The sequence below is a fragment of the Nannobrachium achirus genome (genome assembly GCF_963921795.1).
Source record: "Nannobrachium achirus genome assembly, chromosome: 16".
Taxonomy (NCBI): Eukaryota; Metazoa; Chordata; class Actinopteri; order Myctophiformes; family Myctophidae; genus Nannobrachium; species Nannobrachium achirus.
Window position 1 is genome coordinate 20945080 of NC_137823.1, and position 22500 is coordinate 20967579.

At 42.5% G+C, this 22500-nt stretch overlaps 1 protein-coding gene across 3 annotated transcripts in view; it reads left to right on the forward strand.

Annotated features, from left to right (window-relative positions):
* The window catches only part of epb41l2 (erythrocyte membrane protein band 4.1 like 2), a 152575-nt gene that overhangs the window by 99381 nt on the left and 30694 nt on the right, over window positions 1-22500 (forward strand). For all 3 annotated transcript variants that reach the window (XM_080745240.1, XM_080745241.1, XM_080745242.1), the window contains exons 10-14: window positions 116-203; window positions 14791-14943; window positions 15751-15848; window positions 18686-18858; window positions 22146-22246. In XM_080745240.1, the coding sequence (XP_080601366.1) occupies window positions 116-203; window positions 14791-14943; window positions 15751-15848; window positions 18686-18858; window positions 22146-22246 (613 nt within the window). The remainder of the gene's footprint in view (window positions 1-115; window positions 204-14790; window positions 14944-15750; window positions 15849-18685; window positions 18859-22145; window positions 22247-22500) is intronic.

Below are 22500 nucleotides of genomic sequence, written 5' to 3' on the forward strand. Positions count from 1 at the left end.
TTTTCACTAGTTTAAATCATTTTAAAAAGGATAAATACAAAACGGTTTTGGACATACAAGGTTTCCACCCGACAACGACGATATAATTATTGGTGTGATTTACCATCATTTCTAGGGGCATGACACCGGCGCAGGCAGATGTCCAGTTTCTAGAAAACGCTAAGAAACTGTCCATGTACGGCGTGGACCTGCACCATGCTAAGGTAAGGAGTGGAACTGACTGTTTTTGGAGGCAGTGTAAAGGCAGGGTTCCCACGGTCATGAAATTCCTGGAAATATTTTGAAATTAGAAAAATATTTTTTCCAGTACTGGAAAATTTTTGGAATTGATCAAGGGTCCTGGAGAAAAATAGCTATGCATTGTCTTTGGTTATTGATTTCGTTAATACCTCTGAAACGACAAATTAACATTGGACAAATTGTCAAATATTAGAGGCAGAAATTGTGAAAATAGACGATCTACATGCTAGCATGTAGATCTGCTATTTTCACAATAGAAACGTGTTGTACAAAATTCCTCAACTCTTAGTGCTCGTCAGGGTGCCGGGGTGCCGGGGTCCCCAGTTGTCAGCGTTGTTGTCAACGCTGAGGAAGACCGAAGGGTCGAAACGCGTTCGTACACTGTCCATTGAGGTAAATAAAATCATGTAAAAAGGAGATTCCTTGAGTGCTGGCGACTACTTCTTTCTCATATGAGTAATCAATAGAAAAAAAGTCATTTTGGGGGTGAACTACTCCTTTAAGAGTACTGTTATTGTTTTCAGTCAACGGTGGTAGTCATGCAGGGGTTAAAGTTCTCCGTCCTGGGGACGGATTTCCGTCCTGAGGAGTCCCTAGGGGCTATTTATGAGATCAATGGAGATTTGCAAAAAAAATAATAAAGGGAGTGGGGGGGGGGGGGGGGGGGGTTGTAGCCATGGCCGCGATGTTAATAACATGACCGAAATCGTCAAAATGCAGCATAATACTTGCTAGTCAAGTCAAGTGATCTCCAAATTACAATGCATCCCTCCCCAGCGAATTATTTTAAAACATCTACTGTATGTGACTGAAGATGCGCTGCTCAGATGTGCAACAGGCTGGCCGCTGCCCAAGCAGCTGCTGTAACTTGACACCATTCACACCAAGTCACGGTCCAAGCGTTAGCCATAGCATCAGTTAGCTTAGTTTTTAGCCCTGGTGTGTGGCTGTGTTGTGTGCATGACATGCAGATGTGCAAGCTCATAATGTGTTACTATCGTGACTCAAAGTACTTCGGATGTTAACGGTGAAGTTATGGAATTCGCTCTGTATGGATAGCAGTGTCCAAAAGATGAAATCACAGGAATAATGGAAGTCACAGGAGTTTTACACCATGTAAACAGCAGGTAGGCTATGGCTATCTAAATATGTGTTTACAGGGAAGGCAGCAGTAATTGACAATAAACGGTTGCTTACGTTCTCTTGCATTAAAATAAGCAACGGAACACTTGTTATGTTTGCCAATCAGAGATTCGGGGGGGTTTATTTGTCACTCACAAAAGTTATCCATACAGATGCTAATTCAAAACTTCGGGGCAGTGTTTCATTTGGGACCGACGCAGCGTAGCCTATCATGATTGGTGCTCATGGCTGTACTAGGCGGAGGTTTCTCCACTACGTGGGCAGTGTTTCTCTCATAATATTACCCACGTGTGGTGGTTCAGTCAGCGACAATATGGAGCGGTTGGTTTAGTTGTGAATGAAGACTCGTCTCGGACGTGCTTAGCACAGTCAAAAACAAATGGAGGTGGCCATTCTCTATACTAATGCAGCTAACCCACTTTGTTTTAACACATATGGTGCCAACCCCGAGTTTCCCGAGTTTGTATTGGTACTAGTGCTGTGCCAACCCCGAGTTTCCCGAGTTTGGGCCGTTTTTGAAAAAGAAAAAAAAAAAAAAAAATCAAAATTTTTTTTTTCAAAAATTTTCTTTGGACCTCCAGAAATGTATTAGGCATGATCGCGATCGCGAAATTGCATGTTTAACCCCCATACCAAGCCATTCTTTCAAACATGGCAGCCATGTTTGTTTACATCTGAAGAAAACATAATGGCTGATAAATCATGAATGCCTGCACGGATTTCCAAGCGGATTTTTTTGTTTGAAAGCTGTGAACAGCATCTACACACGTGGTGCATCATCTAGGCATGGGCGTGCACTTTTTACACACTTGCACAATTACATGGAAGTCTATGGTAACCATGGTAACGCGGGACATTGGCCGGAAAAAATCATTGCAACATAAGTGTTAACATGGGTGGATTGTTTAGCTGTGTTGTTTAGCTGTGTTATGACATCAAGTGTCTGTTCAGTAGCAGGGGGTTCCCTGTCTCGCATCTCTCTATATATGTATACACTAAACAGAAAATACATGTTCTGGTCAGATACCAATTTATCCAGGAAAGAGACCTCATGCAGGATACAGGAGTGTAATTGGAACAAATTGGACACAATTGGAGCTGGAACATTGTGAGAAATTGAAGGTGATAAATGATATTTGTCGGGCTCTCTCTTCTGATTGGATTAAATTGGTGTCCTTATCTGGAAAATACATTTCTTTTTTTGCTTTAACCCCTGAGTCATGGCTGCCAGTTCCCACCTGATGTTGTGTGGGAGTCCAGACTGCTCCAGACCGTACTGAATAACTGCTAGCTCACATAACGTCTTAAGACTAGGACTCAAGTCTAAGACATAAAGGTCATCAGGTGTGTTGTCTCCTCCAAAGAGGATGATACGACCTCCCACCATGCAACAGCACATATTCTTCGTCCTATTTGGTTCTTTCCACTTGGGCTCAACGTTCTTCCAGCGGAAGGTCTCTGGACTGAATTTCCATAGATCATTGAATTGTTGATTGTTATATCTGTAGCCACCAAATGCATACGGCTCTCCATTGTAGATAAAGGCTGAATGATAGTAGCGTACTGCAGGACGAGGCTGTGTAGACGGTGTGTTCATCCAGCAGTTGGTCTCTGTGTCAAACACTCTGATGATGTTGTTGCGGAACTCCCCCAAGCCCCCAAATACAAACATCTTTGTCCCGAAGATGTTTGCAGAGTGACGTGATAAAGCAGGAGGTGGAGTACCTCTGGTGTTAATTAAAGACCAGACCATAGTGGTGGTGTCCAACTTGTACATGTCATTAGTGTATCTACCCTGGACCAATCCTCCATGAATATAAATGACCTTCCCCAAGACGCAGGCTGAGTGGTTCTTCCTCCCCTTTGGAACATTCCCAGAAACCCTTGGTTTGAACCATATATTGGCATCGACATCGAAGGCATAAAGCACATTGCAGTAAGGATCTCCCCCTCCCCAGATGTAAACAATACATTCTATTAGCACAGCTCTGTGGCCTTTACGCACGGAGGGAGCCTCAAAGTGACGTTTTCCTCCTCCAGGTGTCACGGGGGTCAACTTCCTCCAGCATAAAGACACTGTGTTGAAGACACGTACTTCCATCCTGGTGATCAGGTTTATGTCTCCTCCAAAGCAGTAGATCATCTCGTGTCCGACCGCCACAGCAGCCTGGTTCTTCCTCTGTTCTCCTTTCTGATGTATCGTCCAGTGAAACATTTCACACAGCAAAACACCTTCACACAGCAAAACCACCGTTAATGAGTGTTGACAACCAATTTACAGATTAACTCGTCAGGATGAAGGCAGACCGGTTACCTCTGTACTACTAGTTGCTAACTAATGTTTAGTGTATCGGACGATTCATTTAAAGAACAATTACATGGTTATGATGATGACGTTGTGATGTCATTGCATGGTTACGTTGGATAGTGTAGGATAGCTAATGATTTGACGTAATCTGATTGGTCATTTGCCTTTTATGGGTTAAAGGTGATACACCATGAAATTTCACTTTTCCTATTTTAAAACCTTTTTTTGGGGTCCCACTAGCACCTTCTATCCTCACAAAGTCCCATTTCTGACCGTTGTGTCTTTCTCTGGTTTTGAGAAGGCGAAGGTTAAAAGTATCCCACGGGTTCTCAAAACAGGCTATCCAGATTTGCTGCCGATTGTGACGTCATCTGCCGATTGTGACGTCATCATAAAAAAAATAAAAAATATATATATTTTTTTTCAAAAGGATTTTGGGGGGGGTGGCGCAGTTCAGGCCAAAGGTGGTACTGCAGCTGAAATGCTCTGAGAGCCATTCAAAAATGAGAGAGGCTCTCTATTCAGGAGTGGTAATTTAGCCTCAAACCTTTTGAAAAACGTTTTTGGGACAAACAATATGACATAAATACTTTTTAAATGCATGGTGTATCACCTTTAAGTCAGTGTTATGACATCAAGTGTCTGTTCAGTAGCAGGGGGTTCCCTGTCTCGCATCTCTCTATATATGTATACACTAAACAGAAAATACATGTTCTGGTCAGATACCAATTTATCCAATCAGGAAAGAGACCTCATGCAGGAACATTGTGAGAAATTGAAGGTGATAAATGATATTTGTCGGGCTCTCTCTTCTGATTGGATTAAATTGGTGTCCTTATCTGGAAAATACATTTCTGTTAAGAGCTGGGGAGACCCGTTACTGAACAGAAAACTATAGCGACGATTGAGAATAGACTTAGAACTTGTAAACAAAAAAAGTATCATTTATATCCCCTGCTAGCAGGATTAAAAGACTCCAGCTGTGGCATGGATGCTAGAGTGTTGCCAATTTCTGCTTATTATAAGCAACTTTGGGCTTGTTTTTCTCGTCGCTTGGACATTTTGGTTTTTAGGGGCAAGTGTAACTGTAGTTGCTTATTTGGACTTTGCTTCCTAATTAGTGTGGTTGCCCAGCAGGGCAACCACACTATAGTCCTGGGGAAACTTTATTTATTATATTTATTATTCTGTTTCTAGAGTAACTAAAAGTTTGACACCCTACTCCTCCCACCCTACTCGCGCCACACACTCGTGCCATATGTCAAATCGACCGGCTTCATCAGAAATTGTGTGGTTGCATTTTCTGTAGATAAAGGTTGTATAGTTGAATTGATATTAATTTATTAGTAAATACATTTTCCCCATTATATATCCATATCCATATATGGAGCTATATCCATATCTGGAGTTTGTGGTGTCAGATGTAGAGGTATTGGCCCGCTCCATATGGAGATTTAAGTGATGATCCAGTTGTCTTTTCCCAAATATGGAGTCTGACATCCTACAGTAGACCATCATACAGTAGGCCAGTTGGCCAATGCATTACAATGCACAGGATGCAGCACTTACTGGTAAACAAACATAGCCCCCAAGATAATAGAAATTCACTTACCAAAACTGAAATATTATTTGAACCACAGGGCAACCACACTCGCAATTTCACTAATTGCAAATTTTCTAGTGTTGTTCAAACCAGTCGTTCTCATTAACATTTTATAATGTCAAGGATCCCTAAATCAATATGTATTTGTCTGCGGACCCCCATCTGAAAATATGTTGTGTCCCCATACAAGATTTGTGTATCTAAAAAACTCTTTCCACAGTGCTTTCTAAGAGATTTTTGTAGATCAGCCGTTTTCAAATAGTGCGCGCGTTCGTGTTCGTTTGCGCCCATGTGGCCTATAGTTGAGTTTTTTGGGGGGGCTAGTTTCCGTTGTAGTTTCTTGAGCGCTTGTTTCTCTTGCAAACATCTGGCAAACGCTGCTGCTTCAAGAAAAGGAGGTCCTTTGTTTTGGTGTTGGCTGTGTAAGTGGATGTGCAGCGCGTGACACCAAATGCTATTAAGGTGTCAGGGCTTTCCATGTGTCCCGGCAGGACACAAACACATCAGGGTCACAGGGATTAGTTCTTCACACCGTATTAAAACCCTATGCGCTCAATATTCTCGGCACTTTGCATGAAAGCATCGACCCGGCAGCAGCGCACGCTTGGCGGTCGATGGGAAATCTGCTTGTCACGCTGCCAAGATTTTCATGATAACATACTTTATGTCCTTTAACCCAAGACCTGGAATTGTTTTATACTTTAGCTATTGAAAAATAGCTGATAGTGAGCTTGTAGATCTGCTATTTTTGAAAAGTCTTTAAAATTACTGCAAATCTTTGAATATACTGTATGTATTTTTAAAGCGAACATTTGTAACTCAAATTTTGCTTCTGTGGGTCCTTGGAACGAATGGGGGTCCATGGCCAAATACATATCAGTTTGGGGTCCTTGACATGAAAACATTTGAGCACCACTGACATAGAAACACTTATAGAATCGGGTCAGAATAATCAAAGACTTGAACACATTTTCACAATTAAAAAATTGCAGATATACAAGCACTCGGTTGCGCTGCGAGCTTGTATATCTGCTATTTTTTAATAGTTAAAGCATAAAATAATGTGAAAATAATGTGTTCCCGATCTAAATGGGTTAAAAGAAATTCCTCCTCTCCTCAACGCCCCTCCTAATGCCTGCCACAATTATGACATAATTGCCTTTAAGGCAAGGGGTCTTTTATTCAGGCCATGGACCCTTTAGCTGAGAGATGAAGCCGACTACCCTGCTCCTCTCTCCTCAACTCTCCTCGTCTCTTCTCGCCACCTCTCCCTTCTTTCTTGTTGGAGTTTGTACTCTTTCCTTTGAAGTGTGTGTGTGTGTGTGTGTGTGTGTGTGTGTGTGTGTGTGTGTGTGTGTGTGTGTGTGTGTGTGTGTGTGTGTGTGTGTGTGTGTGTGTGTGTGTGTGTGTGTGTGTGTGTGTGTGTGTGTGTGTGTGTGTGTGTGTGTGTCAGCTGTACAAACATGTTCAGAGTAGCGTGGAGGCCGTTGTCATGGGAACGGCCTATCTCTCTCCAGGTCCAGGATACCAGGTCAACAAAAGATTGAGAGAAGTGTGTGTGTGTGTGTCGGAAAAGAGTCCGAAAGAGGGCATGTGTAAAAGAGACACACCAAAAGAATTGAGATAATGTAGATGTATGTGAGAGAAAGTATCAAAATGATCTGTGAGGGATGTATGGGCATGAGCGAGGGAAGACAAAGAACAAGGGATGGGAAGAAACTTGGATTATCTTGGGTCTTTTTCTTTTCATTTTTGGGCTTTTATGCCTTTATTGATAGGACAGTAGACTGAGAAGAAATGGGGAGAGAGAGATGGGGAGTGACACGCAGAAAAGTATCGCCGGGATCGGGGATTCGAACCCGCGACACGCTGTCAGGCTGGTATTGCAGCCTAGGGTGCCCGGACCACCACACTGCGACCCGGGCCATCTTTTAATCTTCATTTAGATTAGAGTAGAGAGACAGGAAACCAAGGGAGGAGAGTGGGGACACTTGCAGGACAAGATAGAGGTCAGATTCGAACCCGGGTCCTCGCAACTCAACAAGGATCATTATGGTCTGTGCAGTCTGGCTAGCCATCGACAAATATATGGGAAAAACAGTGCCCTCTCTGTTTTGTTCCTGCAGCATTAGAGATTAGTGCACAAGTGGCTGAGCTACCAGACACCCTAATTCAGTGATTCTCAAACTTTTTCATGTTTACATTGATTGATTAGCCCGCGGACCCCCATTTGAAAAGATATGCCAGGGACCCTCATTTAGAGAAGATGTCTCGCAGTGATTTTCAACCATTTTAATTTCAGGGACCCCCAGTTTGACATTCAGACCTCCATTTAATTGTATTTCTATCTCGTGAGACCCCAATTTATATTGTAAAACCTATGTTAATTTTAACTCAGAGTGTAGCGTACAAATGGAACCAAATTGAACCGTTAGTTCCATTTGCACACTCTCTGAGTTACACATAAGGGTCCATTTGGTTCCTAACTATCATTTAGCTGGGGATCCCTGGCTGGAACTCCTTCAAGGACCCCTGGGGTTCCTGGACCCCACTTTGATAACCAATGCCCTTGTCCATTCCAATTTTAAAACCAGTGGCAAGTGTTGGGCATTTAACTACCGGATTATCTCCGTTTCTGTTGGTTTTATGAACGTTCAAATCCTCTCTGAGAGGCATTTACAGGTCCACGGTGGCCTTTTTTTTGTACTATAGTTGAAATGAACACAGAGGATTTCACACTCTTGGAGTTAAATGAATGCTAAAGGATTAACACTAAAGGATTTGGCTGCATGCTGCCAAGTACCTTTCCTCACCCGAGAGCTCATGAAAAACCCATTCAAAACAATCAAATCCCGAGTGTCAATTAAACTCAGACGCTGTGCGAGTGTAACATTGTGGTTACGTGTGCACTAGGGATGGGACGATAAGCGATATTATCGTTTATCGTGATAAAAAAACACTCACGATAATCGTATCGTGGAGATTTAATTTATCGTGATATTGTCCTCCGTCATGCACCGGGATCAATTCACATTTTATTTGCCGAGCTGCATATCCGGTACCATTTAAACCCTCTATTGGTAAAACGTACTTATAATATACGCCGCAGGGGTCTTCAACGTTTTCAGGCCGGGGACCCCCAAACTGATGGGGAGATGGAGCAGGGACCCCCTACCACCTCGTAAGGTGGGGGGGGTCGGGGCTACGACATATTTTTTATTTTAAACATGTACAAGTTACAGCGAGCAGGGTGGGCCGTACCACAACCATTTCTAAACATACTACTTATTAACTGAGAACAAATGTCAATAATATGTCAATAGCAATCATGTATTCAAGCTATTCAAAATGGATAGAATCATGATTTATTTTTTAACATAAATGTGGAAAATGGCAAAAAAAAAAAAAAAGAAGGAAAAAACATTTTTTGAAATCTTTTTTTTTTTTTTTTTTTTTTTAAGCAATAATTTCGCGGACCCCCTGCAGTACCTCCGCGGACCCCCTAGGGGTCGCGGACCCCCTGTTGAAGACCCCTGAGATTATACGGACTTGATACAATCTTTTTTTTCACTCTACCAAATCTCTTTTGCCAAAAAATAGCCGATCTACAAGCTCACAACACGTCGCGATGCCCAGGATAATGGATGTTGGGGATATTTTGATTATCACAATAATATCGTGAATCTTGATTTCTATTGTCACAATAATTGTGATATGACATGTTCATATCGTCCCATCCCTGGTGTGCACACCATCTGAGTTACTAGTGGATAAATCAAAACTAAGGATTTTACTGTGTGTGTAAACACCCACAGTTCAACAGCGTTTCAGAGTCACATTGATGGGAAACAGAGGAAGCCTTCTCTCGTTATCGAAGAAAAATTCCTGCATACCAGGCAGCAAGGATACATTTAAAAGCCTTTATGCAAGTTAGCACTACTGACGGTGTGTCACAAGATGTGTCATTCTGAGGACAACGCTACTTTCACTGAAGCCCGATGATTAGAAAGATGTTTTAGATATACTGTAGCTTGCATCATTGTACAGCGTGTGAAAATACTTTAAAAGTATAATTGTAGTCAGCTACAGCGATATGGAAAAGGCTGCTCTTTGTTGTCTCATCATTCCTTAGTCTTAGTGTTTTTTTCCTAATAACATTGTTTTCTTTTGTTTTCTCTTCCCCCGATGTAAAGCATCGATTAGAAAAGAGTTAGTTATTATTATTGTTATTAGTTGCTATTATTAGTCACTTAAACCCTATACTGCAGGGGTCTTCAAACGTTTTCAGGCCAAGGACCCCTTAGCTGAGAGAGATTTTACTTAACTTGACCTTTCACTCTGTACTTGGTCTGCTATTTTTTACCTCTACACCAAACCTATTTGCCAAAATTAGCCGATCTACAAGCTTGAAGATCTGCTATTTTTGGCTAAAGTTCTCCCCAGAATAGGGATGCGAACGTTCAAGGTGTTGTTAATTTAAAAGAATTATCCTATCACAAAGATTTGGCGGCCCCCCTGTAGTAACTCTGAGGACCCCCTAAGGGTCCCGGACTCCCTGTTGAAGACCCTTGCTTTACTGTATACCCGTACTTTGTTCACCCGAGAACCCCACGGCTCTAATACTAGATCCGCTCTTTTTCCATCTACGTCATCAAACCTAAAAGCATAGCCGAACTACAATATGTGCCGTGAGCTCGTAGAAAGGCTCTTTGCACACATCTGTTTTTTTTTGCTGGATATTAAATACCAACTTAGTTTTTGTGAGTGCAGATGTTTCCTTTTGTTGAGCCCCACAATAGGAACACTAGTATTTGTGTGATTTACTCTTAATCTTTCTTGACCGGCTCCAGTAGAATTGTAATTCTTTACATGGTTGTTTTGTCATGTGTTGATCAGTCATCATGAGGCTCAAGAGTTACATGTCATTGTAGAATTGATTATGAAGCTAGTTATAGTTATTCATGTTTTATTAGACATTGGAACCGAATCTCTCTCGCTAGTATGTCACAGGGACTTACCACTGATCTAACCTTTGATGCCGAGTGCCAAGCAGTCTATTGGTATGACCCGGCTGGGGATTTCAAACCCCGACCTCCTAGTCTCAGGGCGGACACTGCAGTACAACCACAAGGCCACTGAGTTGGTTTGTCCTACAATAATCCTACCATAAAACGGGGAAAAACCCTGTGTCCTCATCCATCTCTCTCTGCAGTGGGTTGACTAATCAATCCGATATTGCACATGTGCATTGATCATTGGCATATGTGGGGGAGTGACAAAGCTGTTATTCCTATAGGCAGGGATTGACGGAGATGATTTCTTTCAATATTTGTGAACTCTGTCACTCAGTTAATACTCTGTCCTCATCCATTCGAATCCATTCTTCCCCTTTAGTGAGTTGGCCAATTGATCTGGAATTACACATGGGGCTTGGACCATAGGCGTTCACTTTTCTAAGTACTGTAAATTACTACATTTAAGCATTTTTCATGTGGAACATGGCTTTTCACAGATTTGTGCTCACAACGCCTCGCATCGCGAGGCGTTGTGAGCATGCAGATCTGCTATTTTCACAGTAGAACCATGTTATACCAAATGTAATGTAGCAATGTAATATTGGATCATTCCGCCCTTGACAATAAACAATCCTACTGTTTGAATGCTGTACAGACGCACGCATGGAGCAAAATAATTCAACTTTCGACTTTCTCTGGTGGGAGTCGACTTGTGTAATGAAGTAGACTCAGTCGACTTGTCGACTTTTTCGTTAATGCCCTAGTGTACAAACACCTATTCATGTCAAGGCCCCCTAGATGATTTGTGTTTAGCTGCCGACCCCCCATCTCAATTTTATTTTAAGGTTCAAGTTTTAACATGTATAACATTGTCCAAGGCTCTGGGAATGATCATGTGACTTCCAAGGTCTATAGAAAACAAACATGGCCACTTCCTCCTCATGTGATCGCACTTTAAATGGCTACAGTAAATGCTTTCTCTGGTTGCTTGCACTGTAACGGCACACAGATAAAAGCATTGCGGATCGATGGCTTTCTATAGAAGCATGTTAAGGCCGCGTGTGTGTGCGCGCGCGCTGATAAACGGATGGCCCTGGTCCTCTCGGGGAAATTGTTTCATGGTTCAAAATGTTTATATTTTTTACAATAAGGAGAAGATTCAGGTTAGGGTAAAGACGAGTCACTTGTGGTTTTCTTCTTCTTTTTTTTTTCTTTTTTTTAATTTGTATCCTGCGATTTTGAAACCCATTTTTCACCCTGTGGCAATTACCTAAGCCAGGGGTTCCCATCTTTTTTTGGCTCGGGGCACCCCTGTGAATATCTTTTTCATCCGAGGCACCCCTATGTTATTTTCATAATTTTCACTTCCAGCACCTTATGTTTATAGCATATTGTAGCAATTATGTTGCAAGGGAAACATTGAGAAACCATTTTGGTTAGGGCAAAGTTTAAAGTGATACTAAATGTTTTTTCAAGTGTCCAAATAAATTCCAAACATTATCAAATTATCTCGCGGCACCCTGGGACTGCCATCACAGCACCCCAGGGTGCCCCGTCACCCACTTTGAAAACCCCTAACCTAAGCTGTGATCCTGGGCTCTGCTCTCCCTCTGCCAACCTGGGGAGGGCCCCGAACTGAGCTCATGCTTCCTTCAATACATGAGGAGTGATCAGACCACTGGCACCCGACTGGCCAGAGGGAGGCATTATAGAGACCAGGATTATTGCATGTTTTTGTGAGGGTATTTACCCTAGGAGACACGGGGAGAACATGCAAACTCCACACAGAATTGTTATTTTGATCAACGTTTTGCCTGTTATCTCTGCTATGGTACCAACATCAATACAGCATGGAATTGTGGGGGTCCCGCTCATTGTTCCGCCGGTCAATTGTTCCGAGCAGCGTTGGCAGGTTAGTTACTCGTCCCGGTTACTGAGGTTAGGTTTAGGGTTAGGGTTAGGTTTAGGGTTAGTTTTAGTGTCGGCATACCGGCCCGTTGGCATATTGATGCGGATCCGGAATTGTGGACAAAATCGTATCCAACGATAACAAAATATTCTACGTTTTGGGTCTGAGAGGCAAATGGTGTTTTGTGGCTCAAATGCTAAATAAATAATGGACCTTGATACCAAAAAAGGTTGAAAACCACTGATTTAGAGGATGGGTTATAGTGGTTTTCATTATTTTATACTTAGTAATGCTGCGATGTAACAAATAGCTGATCTTGTAGAACTGAAAAATGTTGCCTGTTTTTTCAGCTATTTTAAGCTGCCGTCCTAAAATGTGGATGTCCTCGCAAGTATAGTAATCCAAACGTGTGTGTGTGTGTGTGTGTGTGTGTGTGTGTGTGTGTGTGTGTGTGTGTGGGGTGGGTGTGTTTGTGTCAGTAAAAGCCATTATTGACATGTTGCATAGTCCATTAGCCCAAAAGATTTTCCCCCCAGTTAGCTCCCAACTGTAATCAATTCTCTCTCTGCATGTATCTAGCCATTTCTTTTTCCCTCTCGTTTGCTCATGCTGTTTGTCTTTCTTTACTACCGGAGGGCCTTGGTCTTAAAAGCCTTGTTAGTGAGTCAGTCTGTCAGCTAACTGAGTTACAGTTACCGTGTGTGTGCGTGCGTGCGTGCACGTGTGTATGCGTGCGTGCGTGTGTGCGTGTGTGTGCACACGTCCTTGTGCGCCTGTGTCTTGTTAGTTTCTCCATGCGTCTACATTTGTGTGAGTGTCTGTTTCTGTCACATGATGTTCTGTGTTTGTTTTTCAGAGTGTTTGTGTGTGTGTGTGTGTGTGTGTGTGTGTGTGTGTGTGTGTGTGTGCGTGTGCGTGTGCGCACGCTAATTGGGTTTGCCTTGAGCTAAAACAGGCTAAGTGAATATCCGGCCCCCACTACCAATTACATGGGACAGCATCATATTATTTTTAATGGAATATATTCCCTATTAATATGAATGGCTGTAGCTGACCAGAAAGGTTGTTTATGCCAAGAGATGTGTGAGAACAGGAACAGGTGTTCACAAAACACCCGTTTTACCGTCGGTGCCAATACTAAGGCAGTGTGGTTCTCAACCTTTTCAGTGCCGCGACCTCCCAAGTGATCATATTTTAACTGGGGACCCCCACACCCTGACGTGCAATTTGGAATCACACATGAGTTCTGGGCGGAGCCGTTCGTTTTCACCCCCCTTCGGCAGGTTAGCTACTCACCAGCGTCAGTTTTACTGATGTTAGGGTTAGGTTTAGGCATAGTTTTACTGAGGTTAGAGTTGGGGTTAGGTTTAGGCATAGTTTTATTGAGGTTAGGTTTAGGTGGTAGGAGCACCCGGCACCTCCTTGCGGTGCAAAAGGAGCGCTCCCTAGCTCCGGTTCAGCCAATCAAAAGCTTCTGTGGGCGGGGTTTGCCCAGAACTCATGTGCGTTTCCAAATAACGCCACCCTGACGAGCACTAAGAGTTGAGGCATTACATTTTGTATAACATGGTTCTATTGTGAAAATAGCAGATCTACATGCTCACAACGCCTCGAGCATGTACTCTAGATCGGCTATTTTCACAATTTCTGCCTCTAATATTTGACAGTTTGACAAATGATTTGTAATTTTAGATGTATTAAAAAGTCCTTAAATTGTCACTTTAGAAATGTGCAGATACCCTCTATACACTTAAACTTTATGTTGGTTTGTTTACTGTTGAGTGAGAAAACAATGTTGCACATTAAGTTAATCATCTGGGGACCCCCCAAAATCATTTAGAGACCCACCTGGGGGTACCAACCCACAGGTTGAGAACCACTGAACCACTTCAGTGCTGCAACCCTCAAAATAATCATTTGAACTGCTGACAACCCCCCCCCCTTCCCCCCCCCCCCCCCCCCCCACACACACACACACACACACACACACACACACACACACACACAGTCACACACACCCTGATAAGCTCTTGGAATTGTAGGAGTTGAGGCATTACATTTAGTTTGACTCTGTTCCACATTATACATATTGTGAAAATAGCTGATCTACAAGCTCACAATGCCTTGTTACAGTATGTGAGGTGTTGTGAGCTTGTAGATTGGCCATTTTCAAAATGTTCTTTCACCAGTTTTTATAGTATAGTTTGTTGATTACTTTCGATGCAGCAATGTTTTTTTTTTCTTTTTTACTTTTCTTCTTATTTCTTGAGGTATTATAAAGGTATTAAAAGTCCTTAGAATTGTCACTTTGTTGTCATCTGGGGACCACAAATAATCATAAGGGGACCCCCCTGGTGGTCCTGACCCACAGCTTTAGAACCACTGATGGTAGTCAAAAGTATTAACCTGACACTGTAGAGTTCAAAATGGGCATCATATGATTCTGTTTTGATGAGCGCACACAGCTTCATGTAATGTCATGGGTTTTGGCATCAAGAAATATGCTCGGAATGTTGTTTGAATCATCCACTCTACGAGTAACACTGTATGTGTGTGTGCACGTGTTTTGCAGGATTCTGACGGGGTGGACATAATGCTCGGTGTGTGCGCCAACGGCCTCTTGGTCTACAAAGACAGACTCAGGATCAATCGCTTCGCCTGGCCCAAAATACTCAAGATCTCTTACAAGAGGAACAACTTCTACATCAAGATACGACCTGGGGAGGTACTGCGTGTGTGTGTGTGTGTGTGTGTGTGTGTGTGTGTGTGCGCGCGTGTGTGTGCGTGTGTGTGTGTGTGTGTGTGTACAGAAGCACAGAAGCAAGTCCATTTCCACATAGAATGTCTTACGCTTGAATGCAACACAGTACTTAATGTCATCACTCTTAATATCTTAACCACTTAAGTCCTATGTGCTTAGTTGGCTGGGGTCCCCCAGGGGTCTATCCTTGACTCTTTCTACACTAAATCCTTTTTGCAGAAAATAGTCACTCTACAAGCTCACAACAAGCTTGCAGTATACAACTGCTATTTTTGCCAGAATAGAGGGTATGCGCGTGACATCATCATCATGCCTCGAAGTTAAACGGGAACGCCTACTGGGTGGCAAAAAAAACTACTTTCTGGCCTTGAAAGCCCATACTTCCAAACAGAAAAGTCCTATCTGATTGCATTAAACGACATCACACTCACTTTGCCACTCACTTTGCCACTCGAATTGCCATTCACTTTATGCATGCGCATACCCTCTATACTAGTGTTCAAGTGGTTTACAGATTGTTAGAAATGATTAGTTATTTAGATAGAGGTTCTCATTTAGGTATTCTATGGTTTCGCTGTACAGACTATTTTTGATTTTATATTTTTTAGACTGATGATGAAAGGTTCTTTATGTTCTCTGCATTTGATTTACACACTGTATGTGTTTACCTTGCTTATTAAAGTAACTCTGGATAAAGAGTGTCTGCTAAATGCCTACATTGTAATGATCACAGTTTAGTGACTATCTGGTGCTCTGTTGTTTCTTTCCAAGGCGGAGCAGTTTGAGAGCACGGTGGGATTCAAACTCCCCAACCATCGATCTGCAAAACGGCTGTGGAAAGTGTGTGTGGAGAACCACAGCTTCTTCAGGTACAAGCCAAACACGCACGCACGCACGCGCGAACACACACACACACACACGCACGCACGCACGCACACACACACACACACACACACACACACACACACTCACACACACACACACTCACTCACTCACTCACTCACTCACTCACTCACTCACTCACTCACTCACTCACTCACTCACTCACTCACTCACTCACTCACTCACTCACTCACTCACTCACTCACTCACTCTCTGTCAGTCGTTTGGCTGAAACGAGCAGTGGTGGGAAAAAGTACTCTAAAAGTATCAATACAGCTTGTGGATCGGCTATTTTCAAATAGACTAGGTATAAGGTAGGGCTAAAGTGCTTCATGTATGTTTTATAATATCATTTATATCTGCTAAGTATCTATTACTAAAGTTTTCAAATGAATGTAGTGGACTAAAAGTACAATATTTGGATCCGAGATGTAGTGGAGTCGAAGTAAAAGTATTGGAAATACTCAAGTAAAGTGCAGACAACTCAAAATTGTACTCGAGTACAGTACTTAAGTAAATGTACTCAGTTACTTTACGCCCACTGGAAACGAGCCGTGCGATTGGCCGCGTCTCAGTGGGAGGCGGGGCCTCTTGGCGAGGCCATGATGAGAGCGAAAGAGAGAGAGATTGTATTGTTGTGTTGTGTTGTGTTGTATGACTGGCTGATGCCTGAGGGAACGCACACTGTTAGCACAGCCCCACCCACACATGAAAGGAGTAAACATGTGCACGACACCGTGTGTGTGTGTGTGTGTGTGTGTGTGTGTGTGTGTGTGTGTGTGTGTGTGTGTGTGTGTGTGTGTGTGTGTGTGTGTGTGTGTGTGTGTGTGTGTGTGTGTGTGTGTGTGTGTGTGTGTGTGTGTGTGTGTGTGTGTGTGTGTGTGTGTGCGTGCGTGCGTGCGCAAGTACAAGGAAGGAATGCACTTTAATATCCTGTAGAAAGACATGCACGCACACATGCGCGCGCACACACACACACACACACACACACACACACACACACACAGACACACAGTACACCTCTCTTGCACCTGCACTTTTGGTTTTATCTCTCTCCATCTCTCCCTCCCGCCCTCCTCTGTTATTGAGAGCTGCTAACCGCTCCTACATCTGGCTTTGTCTGTATGTACAGTACAACGTACGTATGTCCCGTGTCTGTATGTAAAGTATGTCCCGCGGCTCCGCTCCTGCCCCAACCCACATTTTATCTATGAAAGCCAAAGGCGTAAGCTGTCAAATAGTTTTGGAATTGTGTTTCTTGTTGCTACAATCGCTGAGTAATACGTTTTCCAGAAAAACAGTGGGTAATTTTCAAATCTAACATAGGTCTTTAACCCATTCAGAACGGGTACACTGTATTGTGTATTATTATTTTATGCTTTAACTATTAAAAAATCAAACCTCGGTTCGAAGTGGAGCGGTGAATCTGAGCAGCTATACCGTGTGTGTGTGTGTCTAGTCTGCACAATAGTGCCCTTCTCAATATATGTTCCTGTCTGTCAGAACAGTACAGCACAGCGCCCCTCCTTTAACATGTGTGTTGTGTGTGGCCACTCAAGGTATTGCCAGGCTACGGACACGGCCAGCCAGCCACATACATACATACCCACGGACATACCTGTCTATTGGGGGCGCTTTCACCGCTCCAAAAATAGCAGATATACAAGCTCACGAGTGCCGCGCTGCGAGCTTGTAGATCTGCTATTTTTGAAAAGTCGTGAAAATTAGAATTTTGACCCGATTCTAAAAGTGTCTTTTGAATCCTTCTAAGACTTTTTGAAAAACCCATGTTTCTATGTCAGCAATCTGGCCAGCCATCGTCAAAGAAAATGTCCTTTTCACTTAACTGGAGCTCAGTTAGTCTGTTCTTGAGAGACTACTATAGCCCCTTTTCGACTGCAGTTTTAGCACCACACCACACCACACCACACCGCACCACATACAAATATCTACATTTTCCATTACACAAAAGTACCCCTATCGGTAAGAAACAAATTGACCCTTTTAACTGTGATTATAATACAATATAAATTTGTATTATAACTATCCTAATTATAATGCACTATAATTGATTATAACTGTGATTATAATACATTATAAAGTATTAATGTATTACTATGATAATTATAATACACTATAATAGATTATAATAGTGGTTATAACACAATAGAATCTATTATCATGTATTACAACTATATCCTGGTGGTCCAAATGAAAGGTCAGTGAGTGATCAGTCATTATGAAGTGTTTGGCCCTGTTTGGCCTAGCTCAGACCTACTCTAGAGTGGATACTTTTTAGTACCCTGTTTAGTACCACTTTCACACCACTCTACCCAGGTCCTTGTAGTGGAAAACCTGGCACAAGTGGGCGGTGTGGTGTGGAGTGGTGTGGAGTGGGGCCTGTGGAAAAGGGGCTAAAGTCAGTGGTGCTCAAACCTTTTCATGTGAAGGACCCCCAAACTGATATTTATTTGGCCACGGACCCCCATCTCAAAATATTTAGTTCCAGGGACCCCCCAGAAGCAAAATTTGAGTTACAAAAGTTCACTTTTACATAAGATAATACATAAGATTTGCACACATTTTCACACACACATTTCACGACAAAAAATAGCAGATCTGCAAGCTCGCAGCGCGGCACTCGGTGCCGCGCTGTGAGCTTGTATATCTGCTATTTTTCACTGGTTAAAGCATTCAATAATTCTAGGCCTAAATTAAAAGGGAAAAACAGCGACATCTCTGTTTTGTTCCAGTCTGTTCTTGAGAGACTACACTGGGTGTGACTTGTCTCTTCTCTCTCTTCTCTCTGTCTCTGTGTGTCCAGGTTGAACACCCCAGAGCCCCCCACCAAGGCCCGCTTCCTGACGCTGGGCTCCAAGTTCCGCTACAGCGGGCGCACCCAGACACAGACCCGTGTCGCCAGCTCCCTCATCGACCGGCCAGCGCCCAACTTCGAACGCACCTCGTCCAAACGAATCAGCCGCAGCCTGGATGGCGGTAAGGATGGGACCTGTGAACATTTCATATCACGATTATTGTGACCAAAGAAATCATGATTTACAATATTATCGCGATGATCAAAATCCATTATCCTACGATTATTGTGACCAAAGAAATGGCGATTTACGATATTATCGCGATAATCAAAATCCATTATCTTGGGGCGGGACATTTGCCAAAAAATAGCAGATCTACAAGCTTGTAGGTCTGCTATTTGTTGGCAAAGACATTTGATAGAGAGTGAAAAAAAGACTGTCAAGTATGTATATTCTAAGTACCTTTTACCTCTAATAGAGGGTTTAAATGGTACCGGATATGCAGCTCGGCAACTAAAAGGTGAATTGATCCTAGTGCGTGACGGAGGACGGATATCACGATAATTTAAATCTCCACAATATGATTATCGTGAGCGTTTTTTTTAACACGATAAACGATAATATCGCTCATCGTCCCATACAGTACCTAGATGGAGGTAGAGCCATGTGCACACGCTCACACACACACGCACATGCACAAACAGAATACTTACTGGGGGATCCAGCCACAGGAAAAGCGTTAATGGATAAATAGATTAAGGAGAGTGTCGACTGGAAATGGAGCATGTCGTCAGCTGGGAGATGGATGGAGACGGATGGATGGACGGAGAAGGGAGACAGCCAGTCTGGCCCACTCTACGGCCAGCATCCACATTTCATGGGCTGTTTGTTTCCTCAAATGCTCTGTTTACAGTGGGAGATGGAGAGAACTCACTCGGGACTTGTCCGCATGTATACAGATATTTTAACAAATTTTGTGTTTTCCTCTACGTCAGGGGTCTTCAACAGGGGCGCGAGGCGTTGTGAGCTTGTAGATCGGCTATTTTCGGCAAAAAGGTTTGGTGTAGAGGGGGAAAAAGAGCAGACTAAGTACAGAGTGAAAGGTCAAGTGTATTAAGTATTGACGGTTCAACTGGTTAAATATCTGATAACACAAATTGACATGAATCCAAAATACACTGATGATTGTGCTGTCAAATATGGAATCTGGGGGTCCCTGCTTCATCTCTCTCTCTCAGCTAAGGGGTCCTTGGCCTGAAAACATTGAAGACCCCTGCTTCGTATCTGAACCTCTCGTCCACACGCAAACTGCAATGTCCCTGAAACAGTTTTATTTTGGGATGCGAGGTGTTGGGTGCTTGTAGATCGGCTATTTTCACAATTTAAAAAAGTTTAAAAAGGCAGGTTTTTGGACATACTGTACAAGTTTCCACCCGACAACAACGACACAAAATGACGTATGCCATGGTTTTGTGTGTGTAATAACCATGCACCTGAAACGCCAACGATAACAATGGCGATGATATGCACTGGGTTGTTTGTGCTTGTGAGCACCGCTAGGTCTAATTACAAGTTTGCAGTCACCTCATCATCTATAATCTATCCTCACATATTCATTCACTTTTTGGTCACAACATAGCTTGTTTTCCTGTGATTGATTGATTCTTTAGGATTTTTGTTTAATCTTCAACATCACTACCGCAAAAGGAATATACGCTCAAGTCGCTACACAGTATGCGTTAGGGCATTCACCAAATATTAGAATATTCGAATATCAAAGTCACTATTCGACGTTTTTTTTTTGTCAATGCCCCTGGTGGACGTATTTGTTAATGCTCTATACCAGGGGTTCACAAACCTTTTTAGGCTGTGACACCCAAAATAAACATATTTGAACTGGGGACCCCCACCCTGACAAGCACTTGTAGGTATTGCATTTAATGTGACTCGGTTCCGCAGATAAATATTGTGAAAATAGCAGATCTACATGCTCACAACGCCTCGCAACGCGAGGCGGCGTGAGCATGTAGATCTGCTATTTTCACAATGTTCGCCTCTTGCTTGCTTAATATTTGACAGTTTGGCCAGTCCTGTCGAATATTCGACTATTCGAATACTTTGAGGTTGGATAATTCGAATACTAAAAATCACTATTCGTGAATGCCCTAGTATGCGTGTACAGATTGTACTTTTTATTTTTATTTTTATGTATGGACGAACATCACGTGGACCGGATTCATTTTTTGGGGGACTTTTGGGAGTGGGAAAATATCCATATAGTATGCGTGGACAGGTCATGATACAACCTTGTGTGTGTTTGTACACGTGTGTGTGAGATAGAGGCATGGGGTCATGAACAGATACAGGAAATAGCATTGTGACATATGTTTCCTGTCACGGAGATATAGACAGAAAGTGAGAGTGAGAGAGAGAGAGGTGTAGCTCTAAATGTACTGTAGGGACATGCTATGCAGCTTTTCTAACAACTGAAATAATAACATAGAAACAATAGCAGAGGTGCCAGTAGGCCTACGTAAGCGAGACTTTTTTTCTCTCCATAATGTAAATCTGTACATTTTATGAAGTTGAATTGCAATGAAGGAAACACTGAAGCATTTTCAAAAGGCCCCATTTTTCCCAGAGAAATCCATTATCTCTTGGGAAGCCCTGCAGTGATGTCAGATTTAGTTTCTGGAAACAAAACATGAAACACATTTCATATTGCGGTGCAACAATGACCCCTGCTGAGCTCAATACGCCACTACATCCTGTAATTGGCTATTTTTGCATCACTGTCCTACTCTAAACCACTTGTGTATTTCCAATTTGACCAAATAAATTGAAAAACCGCGGATCTGCCATAGCAGATCTTAAAATCCAAAGGACATCCTTCTAATTGTCCCCTGTGTGACAAATTTTGCTGTTTGGGAGGGGCTTACAGTACATGTACAGTATGTAGCAACATATTTGTTTTGTAGGCTAATTTCTGATTTAGCCCTATTCTATAGGTTAGGCCTAAATGGGTTAAGGCTGGACGATGTTAAGAAAACCTTCAATATTTGATAACATTGAATACCTCTATCTATTACTCACGATATTAAAACAATTGCATTATATAGTTTTTTTCTGCTTTAGGTCCACTGCCTGCCTAGTGCCTAACCCAGATAATGAATAGCACAATGCACAGTACACATAGAATAAAGAATTTAAATGCCTTATCTCCATTTTCTAACAATGGTTTTATTGAAATAGCCACAACTGGTTACAGATGGATTGCTTTTTTGCATGTGTTATGTAAATGCATAATGTGACTATTAATTAATTTGACACATCAACAAATACCTAATTTCAAGCCGTCTTCGTCAATATGTATACCTCACGTTACCTCGATATCGATATATTTTCGATACATTGCCCAGCCTTGGTGTACATCTCTCTCTGTCTCTCCCTCTCTCTCTCTGTCTCTAGCTCCAGCGATTAGCATAACTGAAGCCGGCAGGGACTCAAGCCCAACCTCAGGGGCAGAGAATGGACACGACCCCAACCTGGAGCTTCCCTCTGACTCTAAGGTGAGTGGATGGATGTTCTGAGCATGAAAGGAGACCCTATTTTCTTTTTCTCTGGTACTGTACACAGTAAAATCCTGTGTTAATTATGTTACACAGTAAAATCCTGTGTTAATAATGTAACTCTGAGAGTCTACAAATGTATTTGTAGACGCTCAGAGCTACAAGGGGATAAACTAAGATGTTTACTGTCTGTATGCTTGTGAAAAAGGAGTGTGTGTACGTGTGTGTGTATCTGTATGGAGGGGGAGATTGAA